At 45.1% G+C, this 19,639-nt stretch overlaps 2 protein-coding genes across 4 annotated transcripts in view; one reads left to right on the forward strand and one right to left on the reverse strand.

The window, feature by feature from the left end:
* The window catches only part of LOC119455478 (protein FMC1 homolog), a 30,270-nt gene extending 11,151 nt beyond the window's left edge, over positions 1-19,119 (reverse strand). Inside the window, exons 1-2 of one of the 2 annotated variants that reach the window (XM_037716886.2) lie at positions 18,960-19,084; positions 12,924-16,430 (exon numbers count right to left, since the gene is read on the reverse strand). In XM_037716886.2, coding sequence (XP_037572814.1) covers positions 15,370-16,356 — 987 coding nt within the window. In that variant the 5' untranslated portion in view covers positions 16,357-16,430; positions 18,960-19,084 and the 3' untranslated portion in view covers positions 12,924-15,369. Of the gene's footprint in view, positions 1-12,923; positions 16,431-18,959 lie in introns of those variants that run through there. The other variant, XM_037716888.2, reaches the window with a different exon arrangement.
* Positions 19,120-19,290: 171 nt separating this feature from the next.
* LOC119455477 (immunoglobulin-binding protein 1b) overlaps positions 19,291-19,639 on the forward strand; it is a 74,089-nt gene continuing 73,740 nt past the window's right edge. The window contains exon 1 of one of the 2 annotated variants that reach the window (XM_049668814.1): positions 19,291-19,489. In XM_049668814.1, the coding sequence (XP_049524771.1) occupies positions 19,367-19,489 (123 nt within the window). In that variant the 5' untranslated portion in view covers positions 19,291-19,366. The remainder of the gene's footprint in view (positions 19,490-19,639) is intronic. The other variant, XM_037716885.2, reaches the window with a different exon arrangement.

Below are 19,639 nucleotides of genomic sequence, written 5' to 3' on the forward strand. Positions count from 1 at the left end.
ATAACCAAGGCCCCATCACCTACATATATGAATGAACTTCGCTCGCTGCTGGGACTTGCAGGCTTCTACTCCAAGTTCATCCCGCATTTTTCTGATGTTGTGGAGCCAATGCGTGCTTTGCTTCGAGGAAATGCGCCTTTCACTTGGACTGCAGCAGCACAAAGCGGCTTGGAGCAGCTGAAAACTCTGATAACGTCTTGCGAAGTTCTTCACCTTTTTGATCCTCAGTTACCTGTGTACGTTACAACTGATGCCTCAGGATATGGATTAGGTGCTGTACTGCAGCAGGATAACGGAACATCACTGCAAACTGTCGCGTTCGCCTCACGTACTCTGCAACCGCATGAACGGAAGTACTCGGTCGGTGAACGCGAGGCCCTTGCCTGCGTCTGGGCCTGCGAGCACTGGCACGTTTACCTGTGGGGCCGACCATTCATTTTGCGGACAGACCACGCTGCTTTGGTTACGCTCCTTTCAACGAAAGGCACAGGTCACCGTCCGTTAAGGATTGCGCGCTGGTCATCATGGTTGCTGTGCTACAACTACATCATGGAGTACAGGAAGGGTAGCGAAAACGTCGTGGCTGACGTACTCTCCCGGCTGCCCCTAGAGAGTTCCATCCCTGATGCACCCGAAGAAGAATTTATATGTCTTCTGTCCCCAGTAGTTACCATGCAAGAGCTTCAAGAAGCATGTGCCGCTGATCAGGTTATCTCTCAAGTGAACCAGTTTATCACTACTTCTTGGCCTGACAAGAAATCCTTGTCAAAAGAGCTGCTACCCTACTTTCACGTGCGATCTGAACTCTCTGTTGTTAGCGACGTTCTGTGCCGGGGTGACAGGATTGTCGTGCCTACAACTTTGACACGCCGTCTTATGGATCTGGCCCATGAGTCACACCCAGGAATTAGTCGCACCAAAGCTCATCTTAGAGAGTCATATTGGTGGCCATGCATGGATAATCACATTGAAGAACTTGTGCGCACATGTGTAACTTGCCAGTCATGCGACAAATCCGCGCGTACATCTGCCGCTCCAATGCAGCCCGTCACTCTTCCCGAGAAAGCCTGGGAAAAAGTCGCTATCGACATTGTGGGACCTTTCACGCAAGATTTACCATTACAGTTATTGACTATTACAGCAAGTGGCCAGAGGTGGCTTTCGTACGAGATGCGACAACGTATACAGTGAAGAAATTTCTACTTGAACTCTTCGCAAGAGAAGGATATCCACGCGGTATCGTATCCGATCATGGACCACAATTTTCTTCAGCGAATTTTGAAGAATTTCTCACAGAGCACGGAATCACACATTACAACTCTTCTGTGTATTACCCGCAAGCCAATGGTTTGGTTGAAAGATTTAACAGGGTATTAAAGTCATATATTCAATTGGCCCTGTTAGAATGCTGTGATATGAGAACAGCGATGCTTGATTACCTGCAAACATATCGCTGTACACCTCATGCGACTACTGGTGTTGCACCCGCTGTTCTTCTTCATGGACGACAACCTCGAACCAGACTCGACATTGTTAGATTGCCTGACAAATGTTTCAGCACGGACCCTTCAAAGGCACTGCAGGAGTTGTGAGAGCGCATCAAAAACAAGCAAATCAAGTCGAAGAGTTACATCGATGAAAAGCGCGGTGCCAAGGAACCCAACTTCGTCATTGGTGACTACGTGCGGGTTAAATTACCTGCAGTTCATGCGAAGCTATCTCCACAGTTTGCTGCGCCCAAGAAAATTATTGAGAAGCGTGGACCCGCCTCTTACCTCTTGGAAGATGGGCGTGTCTGGAATGCTTCCAAGTTAGCGGCCGTTCACCGCGAAGCTATCAGCAAAATGAAGTTCGGTACCTCTGCTGTCATGAACTGGTCACCGGCATCCGATTATTCCGCTACTGCAGCTGTAAATCACCCCTCACAACCTGGCACGTCAAGCGCGGATAACTATGAGAATGAACCCTTTAACCATGAACCACCTGCTGCAGAGCGCACGCAACAAGCTTCATTTAATCTGCCGGGATGCGAAGCACGCGTGAGAAGAAGCGCCCGTAACAAGAAGACGCCGAAGAAGCTGCAGGACTGCGTTAGGCAATAATGGACAAACAACCGTTTCCTTTTTCTTTTCTTTTTTTTTCCTTCGTGTTCTGTCTTTTTTTTCCAAGAGGGGATATGTTGTATAAGGCATCGCTGCTGACTGCAGTGCCATTAGATGGCGCGTGCTTGGAGCCGGCCTGAAGAGGAAGATGAGGATGGAATAAACAGTCAGGGACTGAGTAATGTCTGTAATGTCCTTTCAGTATCATGCACGATACAACAACACCCTTGAGTGTAAAGGTTTACTTATTTTGCGGATTTTCCCTTGCGCATCTGGGAAAACACGAAACCGTCGGATGTGGAAGCTACGTCGATTGAGCTTCTGTTTCGAGCAACCAAAACCACTGTCAAACGCTGCCGGACTACTTGGCGCGGTAACACATGTGCAGCAGCCACGCGCCCATAGCCACAAAAGTTATCTGCGAGTTCTTAAATGCGAAGCATTTCCTGGCGAGCATTTGCTACTTTGACAGTATCTATCTATCTAGCCTCTAAGTCTTCGAGCTCTCATGGTCGTTTCGTTACCTTGGTATGTACCAAAATTGGCATACTATGACAAGAGTATATGACAAAAACAATATGTCATGACATGAATGTCATGACATGCGTGTCACGTAGTTCATGAAACAGCTGCGTATGTCTTGGTGCTCTCTTGGTCATTTCGTTAACTTGGTAGGTATCAAAATTGGCATAGTATGACAGGAGTGTATAGTGAACATAAGTGATAGGTCATGACATGTGTGTCATGTAGGTCATGACAATAACCCAGCGAAAAATATTAACATTCAAAAACCACTGAAATGGGTTCGGACATGGGTACTAAGTGAGGGAAACACAAAGAATGCTGGTAAAAGTCATAGTCATGAGCATGACTCAGCATAAATGACAATGACTCAGCGAAAAAAGATTCCCACTCAAAAGCCACTGAAATGGGTTCTGACGTGAAGGAAATACTAAAGGATGAGGTAGAAATCATAATCAAGACCATGACTGAGCAAAAATTACAATGACTCTGCAAAAAATGATTAACACTCAGAAACCACTGAAATGGGTCCTTATGTGGGTACTAAGTGAAGGAAACACTAAAGGATGGTTGTAGAAGCCATAGTCATGAGTATGACTCGGAAAAACTGACAATGACTCAGCGAAAAAAGATTAATACTAAAAAAATACTGATAGTGGTTCGGACGTGGCCACTAAGTCAAGGAAACACTAAATGATTGTGGTAGAAGTCATAGTCATAACCATGACTCAGCAAAAATGAGAATGACTCAGCGGAAAAAGATTAACACTCATAAACCAATGGAATGGGTTCGGACGTCGTACTAAGTGAAGGAATAGGCTAAAGTTTAATGGTCAAAGTCATAGTCATGAGCATGACTAAGGCGTTCGGCTTTAGGTCTCTTAGGCGTAGCTAAATGGAATCCTGAGGACTCATTACATGAATGTCATGACATGCATGTCATGTAGGTCATGAAACAGCCGCCTACGTCTTGGTGCTCTCATGGTCATTTCGTTAACGAGGTAGGCTCCCTGCACACTGCTTCACATAACATCGATGCCCACAGGGCGTGGGACCTGCTGGCTTTTTCTTTTATGGTACTCAACAGGCAACACTAATTTCGCCATCTATGTTGACCCCGTTTAGTACACTGTCTTTGTCCATGGCCTCCAAGATTTGCACGCGCCAGCCTCGGAGGCAATGTTTCATCCCTTGAGCTGGTCGCGATGGCGTTGAAGTCAAAATGCCCATCGCTGCTTCTGCTGCTCAAAGATTCGTCGATTGCTTGGCAGTGTCTAAGACATGGCATGCGATATCTGGAGCAAATATGGCAACAAACGGCTGCTATGCTCCGATGTGGGCAACAGCCACCTCACGTGGTGTGGTGGCTGTTTTTTATAGCAGACGATGGCTCGGTTCTATATGCAGAACATCATCACACATGGCATGGCAATTGGCGGTCGGCGCCGGCGGGCGGGGCTTAGAGCCGGCGAGTTCTAGCTATTTTGGGCAGAAATGTTCTTTTACTGCCAAGTTTTTACACATGTATTGCCATAATAGACCCGTTATTACAATTTCTGGCGGGAAACTGCATATTAATGTATGACCATGTCATGCCCCCTTTAACCTTTGTTTATTTACATGAAATGAGTGAAAATGAAAGTCTACGACATAGTTCATTGCTTTTGATGGGCACAGGTTAATGAGGACTGGGGTCGAATGAGGTATGGACGCCGCACCATGTTCACTGAGGCAAAGCCTTACGTTGAGTTTGGCTCGAAATGCTATGTCCGTGAAATAGCATCGGCGACGCAAATGCTGAACTCTTTTGGCGTCTCGCGCATGCGCAGTAGCTCTGACGCGAATTCATCGGGACCCCTATTTTAAAATTCTCTAATAATAGTCGGCATCCTAAAGATTCAGTCTATATCCAAGAAAGCGAAACATGTTTTCCGTTATGTTCAAATTATAACCCAGAAGTATTATGTCTTAAGCTCACGTATACACGGTAGCTTGCGTTTTTTATGAGAGCTTTGACTTTCAAAACGTTAATTATTATCCCACCTGTGCCAGGCGGAAGGTCCTGAAGATAACAATTACCCACTGTACATCTTGTGGGCGCATGGGCACTTATGTTCTGCACGCAGTAGATATTACATGCTACGCATATGCAGCTCGTAGCGTGCTGCGCAATTGGTTCAGTGTCCACCACGTGCATGTCCACTGCGAACACTTGCAACGAACACTGGGTACCTGTTTTTGTACTAAATTTGGCTCGCCTTGCGTTATATTTGCAAGGAAGAGGGGACAGCTTCATTCTTTTTTGCTGTAGTTATCGATATCTTGTATAACGAGTTGCAATAAGGCATTGAAACTTTCACAGTGACTCTGCACGACACATTAGAGGCTTAGAAAGCCACAGGGTAGTATCAACAAACAAGAGATTATTAATATCCCGATTATGCCGGGATTTGACGTCCCACTAATGTCCCATTGACACCTAAAGAAAGGCCTAGCTGGGGCATTCATAAGACATTTTTCAGTGCTTCATGTGGGTGCGTCCTTAAGATGTCCCCAACGTCCCAATAGGGATATCCATTAGACCAGTGTTTCCCCAACTGCGAGTCGTGACCCCCAAATGGGTCATGAGCCTTTCTTCTGGGGATCACGGAGGGTCCAACCATATGTACGTGCTCAGCGATTGAAACACGATATTCATGGCGCTCTTCACTGGTCGATCTGGAGTGCTCGCATTTCTCCAATAATCTGCCAGCGGACAGCGAAAATGCTCCACGCTGTATCGTACCGGATGTCTGTGTGCACACGTCACAAAAATCGACTTCCGCGCTGTAGGTTTCCATGGCCACCAAAATCGCCGTCCCCCAGCAAGCAGAAGTGACTTGCATCTCGTCCTATTTCCGCCCGAATCCGCACCTCGGCCGTGGAGCAAGTGAGAGCGATCCGGCGCGGAGCGAGCTGATTCGAAACGACCAGTGGAAAGCGCAAACCCGCTCCAACTCGACCAGTGAAACTTGGATTCGCCGCCGTGGAGCAAAAATCCTGCCCCAAATCGACCAGTGAAAAACGCCATAGACAGCATGACGGTCGGCGCTTTTTGGGCCACCGATGATATCACGCTGAGGGCGCCAAAAGCATTAACGATGCATGAAAAAGATTATCGCTATTACGCGACACAAAAATGCATCATCTCAGTGTCACCAGCGCCCACCGGTGGCACGAAAAAGTGCCGGCTGCCATGTTGTCCGAGTACTGCGTTTCAATCGCTGAGCACTGTACATTCTGCTTGCCATATGTACAGTCCGCTTGCCAGAACAGAGTTGAATGCTCAGTCTCGGTGCCTTAACACCATTTTCTTTCTGAGTGACATAAGCATATATCAGCCCTGAAATTATGTTTATTATGCAGAGTGTAATATTATTTCTTGCCTCAAGATGGACAGTGGAATGGCAAGACAAACGGCAATCTAAATCTTCGGTCGCTACAAAGAAAATTTCACCGAACACGGCCTCCCAACTGTCGCCAGTTTTGCTCGTCCTAACTCTAGCATTAGGGTTCAGCAGAAATGGTTAGATCAAGTACACCCATCTCATTAAAATACATGATTAAATCAATCCTTGTTAAAAAGCATGAAGTATTATTGGTAGCTCTCTGTTGTGGTTAATATCGTTTTAATAAAAAATCGGTGTGGTTTAGCTTTGGTTAACCCTGGTTGACTAGCTGAAAAGCTTCACTGCCCTGGCTAGGCCCATTGTCGAGCTGTGGCTGAGGTGTGGTTTCGCAATGATATACAGACATGTTTGCAAAGAATACAGTGTTTATTCATCATTTTTTATGCCTATGAAGACACTGCGGTGATCAGTAAAGTAGTGAGACTTGGTTGCAACTCGCAGCTGGGCCCAACTCTACTCGGGCAACGGCGGCAATGTCTCTTTTCAGGGCTCCGTAAAGGCCCTAAATATAGTCCGATGTAGCATGAACGCGCGCACATGTTATGTCACGTTGCCGAGAACAACAGCGGCTATAGTTCGACCGATGGTTCGACGTACTGGTGCCGCCAACGTAACCGGACACGCGGCCAATGCGCTCCGATGCGCCCGGCGTCTGATGACGCTTGCCCTGGTGCCGATAAAGTCGGACCATAAATGCGCCTTAATGCTTCTCTTGTGGTTTGACCTCTAGGTCTCAAGGTGAAAAGCGTTGAGTCGCCGACGGCTGCCCGAGGTAGCGTAATGAAGCTTTCGCTTCAAAAAATGTAAATGTATCTGCGTCATTGCAAACAGTACATTTTTGAAGGCTAATGAAGGTCATGGTGGGTTTGGCACTACTAAAAGGGGTTATGTACTGGAAAAATTTGAGAAACACTGCATTAGACATTCCTAGGATGCCTGCGTGTCCTCTGGAAAAGGTTTCTCAGCAAAGGGAGTGGTCATGGCACCTCTTGGTATGCCCACTTTCTTCTTTAAAACGACGCCAAATGCTTTTCGTGATGTCTTCAAAATGCAAAGTGGCATTAACTGTGGCGAGTGAAAGGTGCGACCATCATACATCACACCCTTGACGCCTGCAAACATCGCATGACAGGCAACACGTCACTTGACATGTACAGCCACTGTTCTTATTACACCTAAATTACCTTGTTACTAAATGCTGGGCCTAGCATCAACATCATGGCTCAGAGCAAGAAATAAAATAAAATCAATCAATCAATAAAGAAAAGATGGCATTCAAATTTACAACCCAATGACCAGCTTCCTCCGAGTAACAATAACCTATCTCGAAGGCTATGCTTCAGTGCTGACTGCGTGCGCCAGAAGCGATTGCAGGAGCCAGAAACATGCCATGGCTGCCACGTTTTAGACATCTGCAAGGCTAGTTACGATGATGTTGCTCATAATAAAAATGCTAATAAACAGGTATGCTTCTTCCCAATGAATCTGCATGTGGCAGCTGCAGCGACCGCAGTAGCGGAAATAATGCCAGCTAGAAATGGGGCGAGCCACCGTATTGTGACGTCATCACGCATCCACCTTTCTGGGTACCGAAATTGGTGTGTGGAAATAATCATTATATAGCAAATTGAAAATGTCATGTCAATGCAATTCCAGAAACTACGTCCTTGTTGGTCTTTGATGAGCACTTGCTGAAAGTTGCATAGACAGTCCCTAATATACACGGTGTCCCAACTATCATGCACCAAACATTAAATATATGCAAATGCAACGTAGCTGGACAGAACCAAGGTGATGTTGTTTACGGTCACTTGGAGATACTCAGATTATTTTTCGCATTCCGCCCAATCACATAATTAGTCTTAAGTAATCAACTTTCCGAATTATTATAATTAGATAAGAAGTATCAATGAGAAAAATTATAGAGCCACATGAAAATCTCCCGATACAGCTTTCTGTTGCTCAATATGTGCTCCATGAAGAGTGCTTTTCCGAGCGTGAAAGAAGCCCGCAAATACATGCAAAGTGCCTCGAGCGGCCAGCCGTGCGGTAATTTTGCGTGTGTTCACAGGCTCCACTGGTTGTTTCAAAACTATCATACTTGCCAACCATCAAGCTTCAAAATTTGAAAAAGAAACACACCTACCTGATGGAAAGAGGGATAGAATGAATAAAAAATAATTTTTTTTCTGAACATACACTTTTTGTGGTACACACTCGCACACTAATAACGATGATTAGTAACAATGATTAATAATGATTATTAGCACGAGCAGCAACAAACTATGAGCAGAAACTAAAAAAGGCGGCAGATCCCATGCCCTGTGGGAATCGATGTTATGCGAAGCAGTGTGTGGATAACTACCTACTAAGTTAACCAAACGACCATGAGAGCACCAAGACGTAGACAGCTTTCATGACCTACATGACACACATGTCATGACATTCATGTAATGAGTCCTCAGGAGTCCCTTTAGGTACGCCTAAGAGACCTTAAGCCAACAGCCTTAGTCATGCTCATGACTATGACCATCAAACTTTAACCTATTCCTTCACGTAGTACCCCATCCGAACCCATTCCATTTGTTTTTGAGTGTTAATCTTTTTTTGCTGAGTCATTGTCATTTTCGCCGAGTCATGGTTATGACTATGACTTTTACCACAATCCTTAGTGTTTCCTTGACTTAGTGCCCACGTCCGAACCACTTTCAGCGGTTTTTGAGTATTAATCTGCTTTTCGCTGAGTCATTGTCATTTTTGCCGAGTCATGCTCATGATTATGATTTCTACCTCATGCTTTAGTATTTCCTTCACTTGGTACCCACAACAGAACCCATTTCAGTGGCTCTTGAGTGTTAGGTAATCTTTTTGTTGCTGAGTTGTCATTTTTGCTCAGTCATGGTCATGACTATGACTTCTACCATCATCCTTTTGTGTTTCCTTCATTTAGTACCCAAGTACGAATCCATTTCAGTGGCTTTTGAGTGTTAATCTTTTTTCGCTGAGTCACTGTCATTTATGCTGAGTCATGCTCATGACTGACTTCTACCAGCATCTTTTAATGTTTCCCTCACTTAGTACCCACGTCTGAACCCATTTCAGCGGTTTTTGAGTGTTCACCTTTTTCGCTGGGTCATTGTCATGACCTTACATGACATGCATGTCATGACCTATCACTTACGTTCGCCATACACTCCTGTCATACTATGCCAATTTTTGTACCTACCAAGTCAACGAAATGACCATGAGAGCACCAAGACGTAGGCGGCTGTTTCATGACATATTATTTATGTTTGTCATATACTCTGGTTATAGTATGTCAATTTTCGTACATACCAAGTTAACGAAACGACCATGAGAGCACGAAGACTTAGGCGGCTAGATAGATACTGTCAAAGTAGCAAATGCTCACCAAGAAATGCTTCGCATTTAAAAAGCAAGACATTGTTTTTAGATCAGTGCTTTTTCCCACCAACTTTGCTGCTTCAGGAAGTTGCAGCTACTTGTCTGATATATGGCGGTCTTGTGCTCCCACAGGTACATCACAATTTCTTATATGCATATTTTGCAATCTTTTTCCACCACTTCCTTTGACACTTTTAGAACTTCTTCATGAGGGGATCCTATTTTTAGTACTAACTGACGCAACAGTAGTAAAATTGTACGAGTCCAAATTCATAAACCGTACAAAAAAATTCTGAAGAGTCGGCAGCGATGCAACATGCTCCATCGTTGGCAATTCCAGAGCATGATGCACATGTCTTTTTTGCCTGTTGAAAGGAACAACTTGTGTGAACTTCAGTGAACAATGCCGCTTTTTACAGCGATGGCTGTTATGGGTTTCACTTCTCGAGTTAATCTGATGTCCACCAGTGTCAGTTGCAAGACTTACATAAGGCAATTACACGATTAAAAAAAAAAAAAAGACACCATACCCGTCCAGGGCCTGAACTGCAGACAGATTGCAAGCCGAAGATTCCACCTTTCAGCCTGTTACTTGACAAATAAAACTGTGCCTGGTCAATAGGTGGTGTCCGAATCCATGCCCCAGCGACAGTGTTGTCTAATTAACAAAACCTGATCTCAAGGGCTATCCACAATTATGCTGACTGCATGCGCAGCCGGAGACAACACCTATGCAGGGACATGCACATTTCCTCTAAAATCATGGGAAAAACTTTCACGCTTGATTGATGTGCGGCGTTTAATGGCGAAAGGGCCAGCTATGGCCAAATAGCACCATGACATATGGTAATGAATTGTTTATGTATTATGCATGAAATGATTAAATTGAGTCGCAAATTTAGATGTAATGTGGCTGTAGAGAGGCCTAAGAACAGGTCGCTGTAAACTGCGTAAAATATAATGACAATGATTCATGACAAAATAAAAGGAGCGCAACAGTTTCACTACGAAAAGTGATGTAATAAGAGACATACAAGAACTACTGCCTCCACAGGGCTCTTGAAGTAGAGAGCTCAGAGGCATGTGCTATAAAGACTAATGCCACTGCAGCTACAGCCTCGAAGGCGAGGCTGTGCTACACATGACCCGGCCAAATTATTTCAAGGATGTTACCTTCAACTAAAACGCTAAAAACTGTTTTCAAGTTAAAAGTGATTCCTTGCTTTAAAAAAATGCTAGGTGAAGTGGCATATGATGGCGATACGCAGAATGAAAGTACTTTTTATGCTCAGTTTCTATTTCCCTGCACTGGATGAGGTCATGGAGAACTGCAGGTCTGTCGTCACATCTTCACCATGACGCAGGATCACTACCAGTCAGTAGGTAAGAGTGAGTGCCAAAGGTGTGATCTATTCTTAATCGACAAAGGAGCACTTCTTTATGTCGTGCCGTTTTCTCCGATAATCAGTAGGCTAATTTACGTTTGATCAGTGCAGTTTATCGGATACCTGGGTATCGCACTGTTTCTGCCGGTGCTTCTTCAGCTTATGATGCAAGTATGGTTTAAGTTTGAGGCTGGAATAGACATGTTCGCGTCGGTGTCGCTAAAAGCTACTGACGTAGCGTTCTCGTCAGCAGCTTCATTGTCCTTTATGCCACTGTGGCCAGGTACCGAGCATAGGATAATGACTTGTTTGCGCATATAAGCTCAGCATAGCAATTGCAATAATTCATTAAAGACACTGTTTTTATGCTTTCGTAAACTCATTAGGGCTCGGACTACACTCAATGAGTCCATGAACACAATAGCCTTAGTGAGATTCGTTTGCTTTATGTGTTTAACTGCAGAGAGGATTGCATATGCTTTCACCGTAAAAAAACTTGTATATGGATTCAGTGTACCGGATAGTAACAACGATGGTCCTAGAGCTACGTAAGCAACACCAGCAGGAGACTTCAAAGCGTCTGTATAAAATTCAGCACAAGAATACTTCTGAAGTTCAAGAAAATGTGAGTGCATGTGTGCTTGAGGTGCTTGTTTTGATATTTCTATGAAAGATACGTCACACTGGATAGTCTGCCCCTCCCAAGGCGATGGAAGCTCAGTAGGAGCCATTAGGACATTCTCTAGAAGAGGGACGGCTGTTTCTTTGGACAGTGCTTCAACCGGAGGGACAGAGAAGGCCTAGTGGGCGGTTACAGGAACAGCCTGGTCATGGACAAATCGCGAGTAATTGAACTGCACGGACGTTCTACATCTGAGTTCACTTTCAAGGCGTAGGAGAAACTTACATATGTCCTTTGGAAGTGTAGAGACCACTCATTACGTTCAACGTACAGGCTTTGTACAGGACTTGTCCTGAAGACGCTAGTAACAAGGCGGATACCCAAGTGGTGGATAGGATCTAACATTTTTAATGCACTAGGCGTAGCAGAATTATAGATTTGGCTCCGTAGTCAAGGCATGATCGTATTAGACTTTTATACAAGCTTATGAGGCATCTCCTGTTGCTTCCCCAGGATGAGTGTGACAAGAGCTTCAACAGGCTCATAGTCTTGAGGCACTTCGCTTTAAGATACTTCAGATGGGAGATAAAGGTTAGTTTACAGTCTAAGATAATACCTAAGAATTTATGTTCGGAGCTCACAGATAGTCGTTCTCCATGAAGGTTTATAGCGGGGTCTCGTAGTACACCTCTTGTTGGAGAAGAGGACGCACATACTTTTTTGCGGGTTTAGTTTGAAACCATTCTCGTCCACCCAGAAAAAAAAAAAACTTTGCCTTCGTCTGCAGCCCTCAGAGTGTGCGATCTTAAGAACATGGCAGCTATGTAACTTCCACTGTCTGCAGTACGGTAAAGCATGGCCTTAAAGATTGGTTTCCACACTGGGACAAGTGATGTGGACATAAAATGCGATCTTAGTCCAAAATCTGAGTAAGAACAAAACAGTAGTAAGTTCGAAACTTTTTTTTTTCTACGATTAAGAGAAACGCACATCCCCATACTATGCCTCTCCTCTTGAGCGCTCATTAAAGTGTTGCCTGATATCAAGCTCAACTGCTTATCCATAAACCAGGGCCGAGGTGAAAGAATATAAAGCTTGCGGGTAATGATGAATCGAACTAGATGCACCAACTCTTTTCTACTACCGCCAATACCGCATGACACTGGAAAATAGTTTACCGAGCATAATATTGTGCGAACTACTGTGTCCCTGCTTTATGTATGAAACCGCAACTTTCTTCATCTGTTTTCTGAATTATGCCTCGTCTGCCACTGTGGGACTCATTTGCATCTGAACACAACTATTGACAAGATTACACCAGACCTGCCAACCGCAATAATTGAGAAATACTGCAGTTGAGGCAAAAAACTACTAAATATTGATTGGTGAGAAATGCTAAAACTGTTTTAATTGTCATGATGTTAACTGTGTATAAAAAAAAAAACATCACAGGCTTTGTTCTCCAGGGACACTGTGAACAGGCACACTGCTATTTAGTCACAGAAAGAATGATCTGCGCCACACACAAACGAAAAAATGCCCCCATAAACACTTTCATGAAATATTCACAGAACACAGGCTGAAATTTCAGTTGCCGTTATGTGTTGATTCTATGAGACAATGGCTCTGCCACTGGTAGGCTAGAGTGACTGAGGATATACAATAATTAGCCCCTGAAAAACTGATGGACTGTACTTGTATCTTTTTAAAATGAGTTTTGCCCTAAACTGGCCATAAAGGCAAAAGAGTAAAATTATTGGTGTCAATACGACAATTGTAGACAAGCTTTAAAAATCAGGCCTTTTACGATGAAGCATAAAAGTTGCCAGTTATGCAGTAGTTATGCTGGCAAGTAGTTTCCTGACAGGTAGTTAAGCTGAAATTGCCCCCATCCCTCAATAATGGTAAAAACTTACTCATTAAAATTGGACACCTTTACAATACTTGTTGCACCTGACAATCCGGCAGGGAGCAGTTCGCACTGGCAGATCCGGAATTTTTTAAGTCCGAGCATTTGCTTGAGAATTAGAGTGAGACTGACCGATCCAAATCAACTAGTGGATTTCCCCACTAAAAAAAGGCAGAGATGCAACACATCAGTGGCCGAATGTCTGTTGTTTTCTGCACTTTTCTTGCAGTCCATAGCTATAACATGACGCCTGTTCCAGCAAAAATATTGCGCAGCTTGTTGCTCACAAAGAATCTAACTACACTGAAAATGAACGCTTCAGCTAATGCCATACCTGCCAACCTAGCAACATGAAAATTCGGGAGACCGCCGTGCAAAGGGAAAAAATGTTGCCACAGTGCGAAACGGCGCACGTCGTACATAGTCCATACTTGTCACGACTACACGAAGTGACAAAGCCGAAAAACTAAGTCGTGTATGATCTAAGAAATACTTGCAAGTACTTATTCTCTTGGCTTTTGAAAATGCCATCGATCGTTCCAACTAAACTCGGGGAAACAAAGAGTAGTTCAGAATTCACACTTCACTCGACAGCCTGACAAAGCCAACTGAAGCCTAGCGCACTCACGGTCATATAGCGAATGGATTGCTAAAAACGCGTGACCCAGCCTGAGACGAGCCAATCCGGAAAATCCAATATGGCAGTGCCCGTCGGTTGCTCGCCTTCGTGGTGGTACCGGCGGCTGCTACCACGATTCAAGATGCATACTGGTGACTAACTACTCCCGCGCCGCTTTCTCGCATGGTTATATACTACAGGGCGTAAAAAGAAAACACTGTGCTGTGGCGACCATTTTTCAGAAGATTTGAGGTCGCATCCGTACAATCGGGAGATGCGAGAAAAATTCGGGAGGGTCCCGGAAAATTCGGGAGAGTTGGCAGGTATGTCATGCTGATTCGCCTTTTTGATCTAAGCACCACAGCCTACTTGAACTAGCTTTGCAACAGAACTAGTCAACTAAGCATCAAAACGAGAATAATTAACAGTAAAAAAATACATGAACATTTATTTCCAAAATGGGTTTCTTTCAATGGAGAAAAAAAAAAGAATGATAGAGCACCCAACTCCAGGACAGGAAATTATAATGTACAACACTTCTTGCGCCCATACAAAACTCAACACGATAATTTAAAAAAATGCTGAAATAACATTGCTTTAAGCACCGTGCCACAATACCAACCCCAATACAAAAACTTGTTCGAGAAGAAGCTTTCTTTTTGTCAGAGTCTGCTGCAATGATTGCAATAAATGTCGCAGCAGCAACAATGATCAACCAGGGTTGGTCATTAGTATGACTCTATGCGAGTCAGGAGTGCAAAAATCAATTCTGCCCTGCTGTCAATACATTTACAAGTGGCCTAGAGCTTTACAATCAGGTCTTCTCTTAGGAAACAAGCAGTCACTCCCTGCTTTGAGTATAGTTCATTGAAGGCCTGCTGTAATTTGAGAGCTTGGCAACAGCTTATTAAATGAGTGAAATTATGAGTATAAAACACCTGAAGTATGAAAATGGAGCATTCACACAAGAAACAGCTTTCCGTGAACACGACCATGAAAGGTTATGGTTGATCGAGAACCTCACAAAAATGTAGAGCACAACCACATTGTGCAAAAGTAAATGTAGAGGCTTTTATAAATGAAATTTGTTGGCCTTTGGATTGGCAGAAGGCAGTGGCCTGAAGATCTTTCATATTAACATTCATATCACATTGCAAAAATCAACCGGATTCACCAGCCCGCATAAACCAAAGACAATGTCTTGTCTGCACAGGCAAGGCGTAAACAGGCTTCCTAGCACAGGTAGTCGGGTAAGTTTGTGTAAACAACACAGGCACATGTGTGGAGGTTGCAATTGGCAATGTGTCTCTCCCAGGTAACGCACCAGTTTGTCTTCATAGGAAGTGGCAGTGAAAGTCATTGATCCATCAACTTCCCCGACAAGATCTCAAAGGCAATTCTATATCGCAACCGCTGAATGTCCCGGGCCGAAAAATGGAACGGCGCACCTCTCGCGAGGCACTCCGCATAGAGGCACACAAACACACCACAGTCGTGAGAGTTGGTCTGCTGCGGAAGGTTCTTTATGTAGTGGCATTCCCATTTTAATTCTGGAGTGAGCGGACACTTCCGTTTGTCTTTATGCTCTTTCCTCAGGTATGCCATCAACACCTGATAGCAGTTCCAGTTCCTACGACCCATTGAATCGTAGAATTCAAACGTCCGGTTTGTTATATTTAGAACGGCGAGTGACCAGTGGTCGAGGTCGTGGATGGGCACGAGCACGAGGTTGAAAGCAAACAAGTCAACCGTGTCCGTCCAGCGGCGTACGGCGTCATAGCCCCGGTTTTTCAGCACATTGAAGAAGTGCGTCGTCAGTGCATGAACGCGGAGACCGTCTGGAACTTCTTTGGCACGCTCGGCCACAAGCCCCATGTAGAAGTCAATGACGACATCATTCAGCCAGTTTGTGCCGAGCACAGTGTTCAGGTCCTTGGAAGTAACAGTGTAGCCTGAACTGCGCACGACCACACGATTCTTGTCACCTCGTCCGCGCCTCAGCTCCTTCTGCACGCGGCTCCTGATCCACTCGTCATCCGTGGTCGCCGCAGCCCCTGCCCCGTTCGTGCACACTGCTGCCCTGGCGAGTCGCTCCTTTCCGGCCAAGGTGCGGGTCGACCGCGTTGTGTAGTGGAAGCCGGGAACTACGTCCTCTAGACGCTGCAATGCCACCGAGCAGTCCTGTGTCATCTTCAGGAGGTCGGACAGGCTTTGGCCCGTGCTGGGTCCAGGCATGCTGGAGACGAGGGACCGGAAGCTGGGCTCGGGGCAGGATTCGAGGTTCCAGTCGTTGGCGCGACAGGGGCAGGTGGACTCGAATACACCAACGAGCCTGAAGTCCATCAAGACTCTGGACGAGGCAGGAGGACTCACGGTGCCCTATCACAGGGGCTCCCTTCCAGCGCGCAGAACTGTCCCTGCAAGCAGTGGCCACACGGACGAGAGATTTGTCAGTGGGCTGGACCATCCCAGGCAGAGGCGGCAGAGGACAGCACACAAAGGTCGGATCGACGGGGCTTTTAACGACCCGAAGAAAGAGCATTTGGCTATGGGAGACATCGTAGCGGAGAGGCTCTAGATTAAAAATTTGGATTCTTTAACATGATCCCAAAGCGTGCAACACGACAACTCCTGCATTCCACTCCCGTCCTAACGCAACAGCTGGGGTTCAAACCCACACCCTTTTGCTCAGCTGACGAATGTAGCCATTGAGCCACGAGAGCAGAAGCAGTGGGCTGTGATCCATTTTCAACCAAAACTCATCAAAGTTTGCACAAAATCACACTCAGCCTCAAGTCATTGACCTGATGGTGAACTTTCCATGCTCTTTAGCATGTCATGAATGCAAACACGGAATATTCCACAGTCGTCGATCACTAGATAATGGCTCACACAATTTGGTCACAAAGAAGGTCCTTCGGCTTAGTGCCAAATAACAGGTCCAAAGCTTCGCAGACATGGGAAGCCAGCGTCCACCAGTAATTCTTTTTGGCAGAAGAAGCGTAAAGAAATGACATGACCAATACATTTATTTTCAGTGCAAGGCCATAATGCCCCAGGAAATTAGGTTTGTGTTTACACAACATCACACTCGATGCACGCAGTCAGGCAATCATACGGAGAGAACAAAAGGCGTAGAAAGAACTCAAGATGAGATCTGCAGAATTTCAAAGGTTGTTGGGTGATTAGCATAGCCATAAGAAGCCACAAACTTAAACATTCTACGCCCAGTGAAGAGCTGTCATTCACAGCGCAGCAGTAATTCTCAGCATTCATTTCATAAAGACAGCTGTTTCTTGTCTAGGACGTCCATCAACGAATTGTCGTTATTGTGGCTGTCATGCCACTGTCATCATATCGCTGTCTTCTTCATAATGCCGTTATCAGCTTTGTACCAGCAAATGACTTAGGAATGTGGAATGCCAAAGGTGTCCAAGTCTGTGTCTTTTGGTTTTATCAGCGAAATAACAATCCATGAAACAAGAGCAACATGGCTGAGGCGACAAACGACAGGCTAGACAATGAGTGATCAGAAAAAACCTGTAACGGCAAGTCTCGAGATACTGTTTGCAGTCCTTCATTAGACAGTGCTTTTTTTTTTTTTTTTGGAGCGGTACGAAGCATCAGTATACTTTTGGAGTGATCTCGAGCCACAGCAATTTGTATTGAAATGTGTCACACATGTCCATGCGATATCGACTAGAAGTCATGGTGGCGAATGAAGAGCCAGAATGACTGTCAAAATGGACGGTTCTCATAACCACGGCAAACAAACGCAAAAAAAGCTTCGAAAACAGCACAAAGTCAAGCTGAGAAAAGGACACAACAGAAGCATTATTGTGTCCTGTTCTCAAGATTTGACTTTGCAACTTCTTCAAGGCATGACCTTATGCCAACTGGCCAACGTCCAAACATCTGCCAAGTAAAAATAGGCATATTCTTGTTTAAAAGAAAAGTAATCGCAACGACTGGCTTAACTCGCAGAAAACACATGCGACACTCATATTTAGCTGTATTCACGACGTAAATGCAAGTGCCGCTTCGCATTTGTTCCAAACCGTACAAGAGGGTCGGAATCCGCAATTACAAGACGCAAGTGGGCCCACGAACGCTGGCTGGCTAGCATATCGTCGCGATGACTAAAACTTTCCGTTACATAGCACGATGTCGAACTTTCGTTTTCCCGAGACCAACGGACGCACAAAATCACCGCCATAGCGAAATGTCGGTCCGCGATTGAATTCCAAATCATTCGTTTTAATCCACAGGGCGTCTCAGGAGCCGGCGTTTCTACAGAATTAAGACGCTTAGCTCCTTCAACTAAAGAAAAAAAGCCTTGCGAAATGCCGGACTATCGCCTTTACTGCACGAACTACAAACTTATCCGCTTCCTAAGCCCCTGATTTTGCTAGCTGTATTAATTCCGTTCGTCGAACAAAACGAGGTGCGCGAGGACGCATTTTGCTCGCGTGCGCTAGTACGCTCACGATACTTCAAGCAGCCAAACACCGAACCAGCAGCTCACATATCGCCTACCGTATTCACAACTACCCATATACACTAAATCAAAGGCAAGAAAATCAATCAAGTGTGCATTACGGTCGACGACGTCGTTTTCATACTCAGGACGCCAGTCACACTACACGCTGCTCAGAGAAAGCCAGCGTTTTTGATTCTTCAAAAAAGTGGTTCGAGAGATACCACGCCTCTTTTATATGACAGGTAAGTTCCCGGCCGTCGATTGTTCGCAGTGCTTTCAGCACATCGCCGGCCCTGAAAGCCACGCGGGTACGACGGTTTCAAGAGGCTGCTCTGTCCGTTACCACCGAACGCTCCAGCAATCTAAGCGCAGTGTTTGATCGCCAACGTCTGAAATCCCGTTTGCCGCGTGTCAAAAGCGTTCACTTGTGTTCTCAACCACGAAGCACACAAAGGTAGGTACGTACCTGCGGGAGGTTTCTCCTAAGCTCTTGAATAACGGCGCGGATCAAAGCCAGCGACTCCTTGGGTGCCGCCATGTTACGTAACTACGTAACGTTCCCAGACGTCCCGCCAGGATTGTGTTGCCTTGCTAGCCTTGCTCTGACCAACGCCAGGCACGCCTGATTTGACGCATCGTAGTTTTGCCACCAATGCTAGCACTAAAAGGTGCGTCTCCAAAAGCAAATATCTAAAATTTTTGTAAGTATGAAAGTCATATTTATTGTGACATAAAATAAATTGTATGGAGTTCCACTTTTTTGTTTTTCACATAAGCGAAACTAGCGGTGCGCTTGAATCAGAGTGAAACGAGTTAAATCCGAAATTAGAGCATTTCTCTGTTCTGTGATTTCTCTATGATTGGAGTCTAAACATGGGTGACGACGAGAGCAGCGGTAGCGAATTGCGTTCTTTGAACGAACTTTTTGACCGCGGGTTCAACTTGTATCTCGAAATTGAGAAGTCAACTGAAAGCGCCAATGAAAAGTCTTACCAAGTAAGCTAATTCGTCTCGTTTAGCGCGTTCTTCTCTGCCGTCGTGGTCGAATTACACTATAGTCTCATCGTGAGAGGAGTAATGTGTGGCTATTTCGAGTTGACAGTAAACAAGTTTACCTTTGTGCGTGCTCGACTGCTCATGTTTTTT

This window comes from Dermacentor silvarum, chromosome 6, assembly GCF_013339745.2.
Source record: "Dermacentor silvarum isolate Dsil-2018 chromosome 6, BIME_Dsil_1.4, whole genome shotgun sequence".
Taxonomy (NCBI): domain Eukaryota; kingdom Metazoa; phylum Arthropoda; class Arachnida; order Ixodida; family Ixodidae; genus Dermacentor; species Dermacentor silvarum.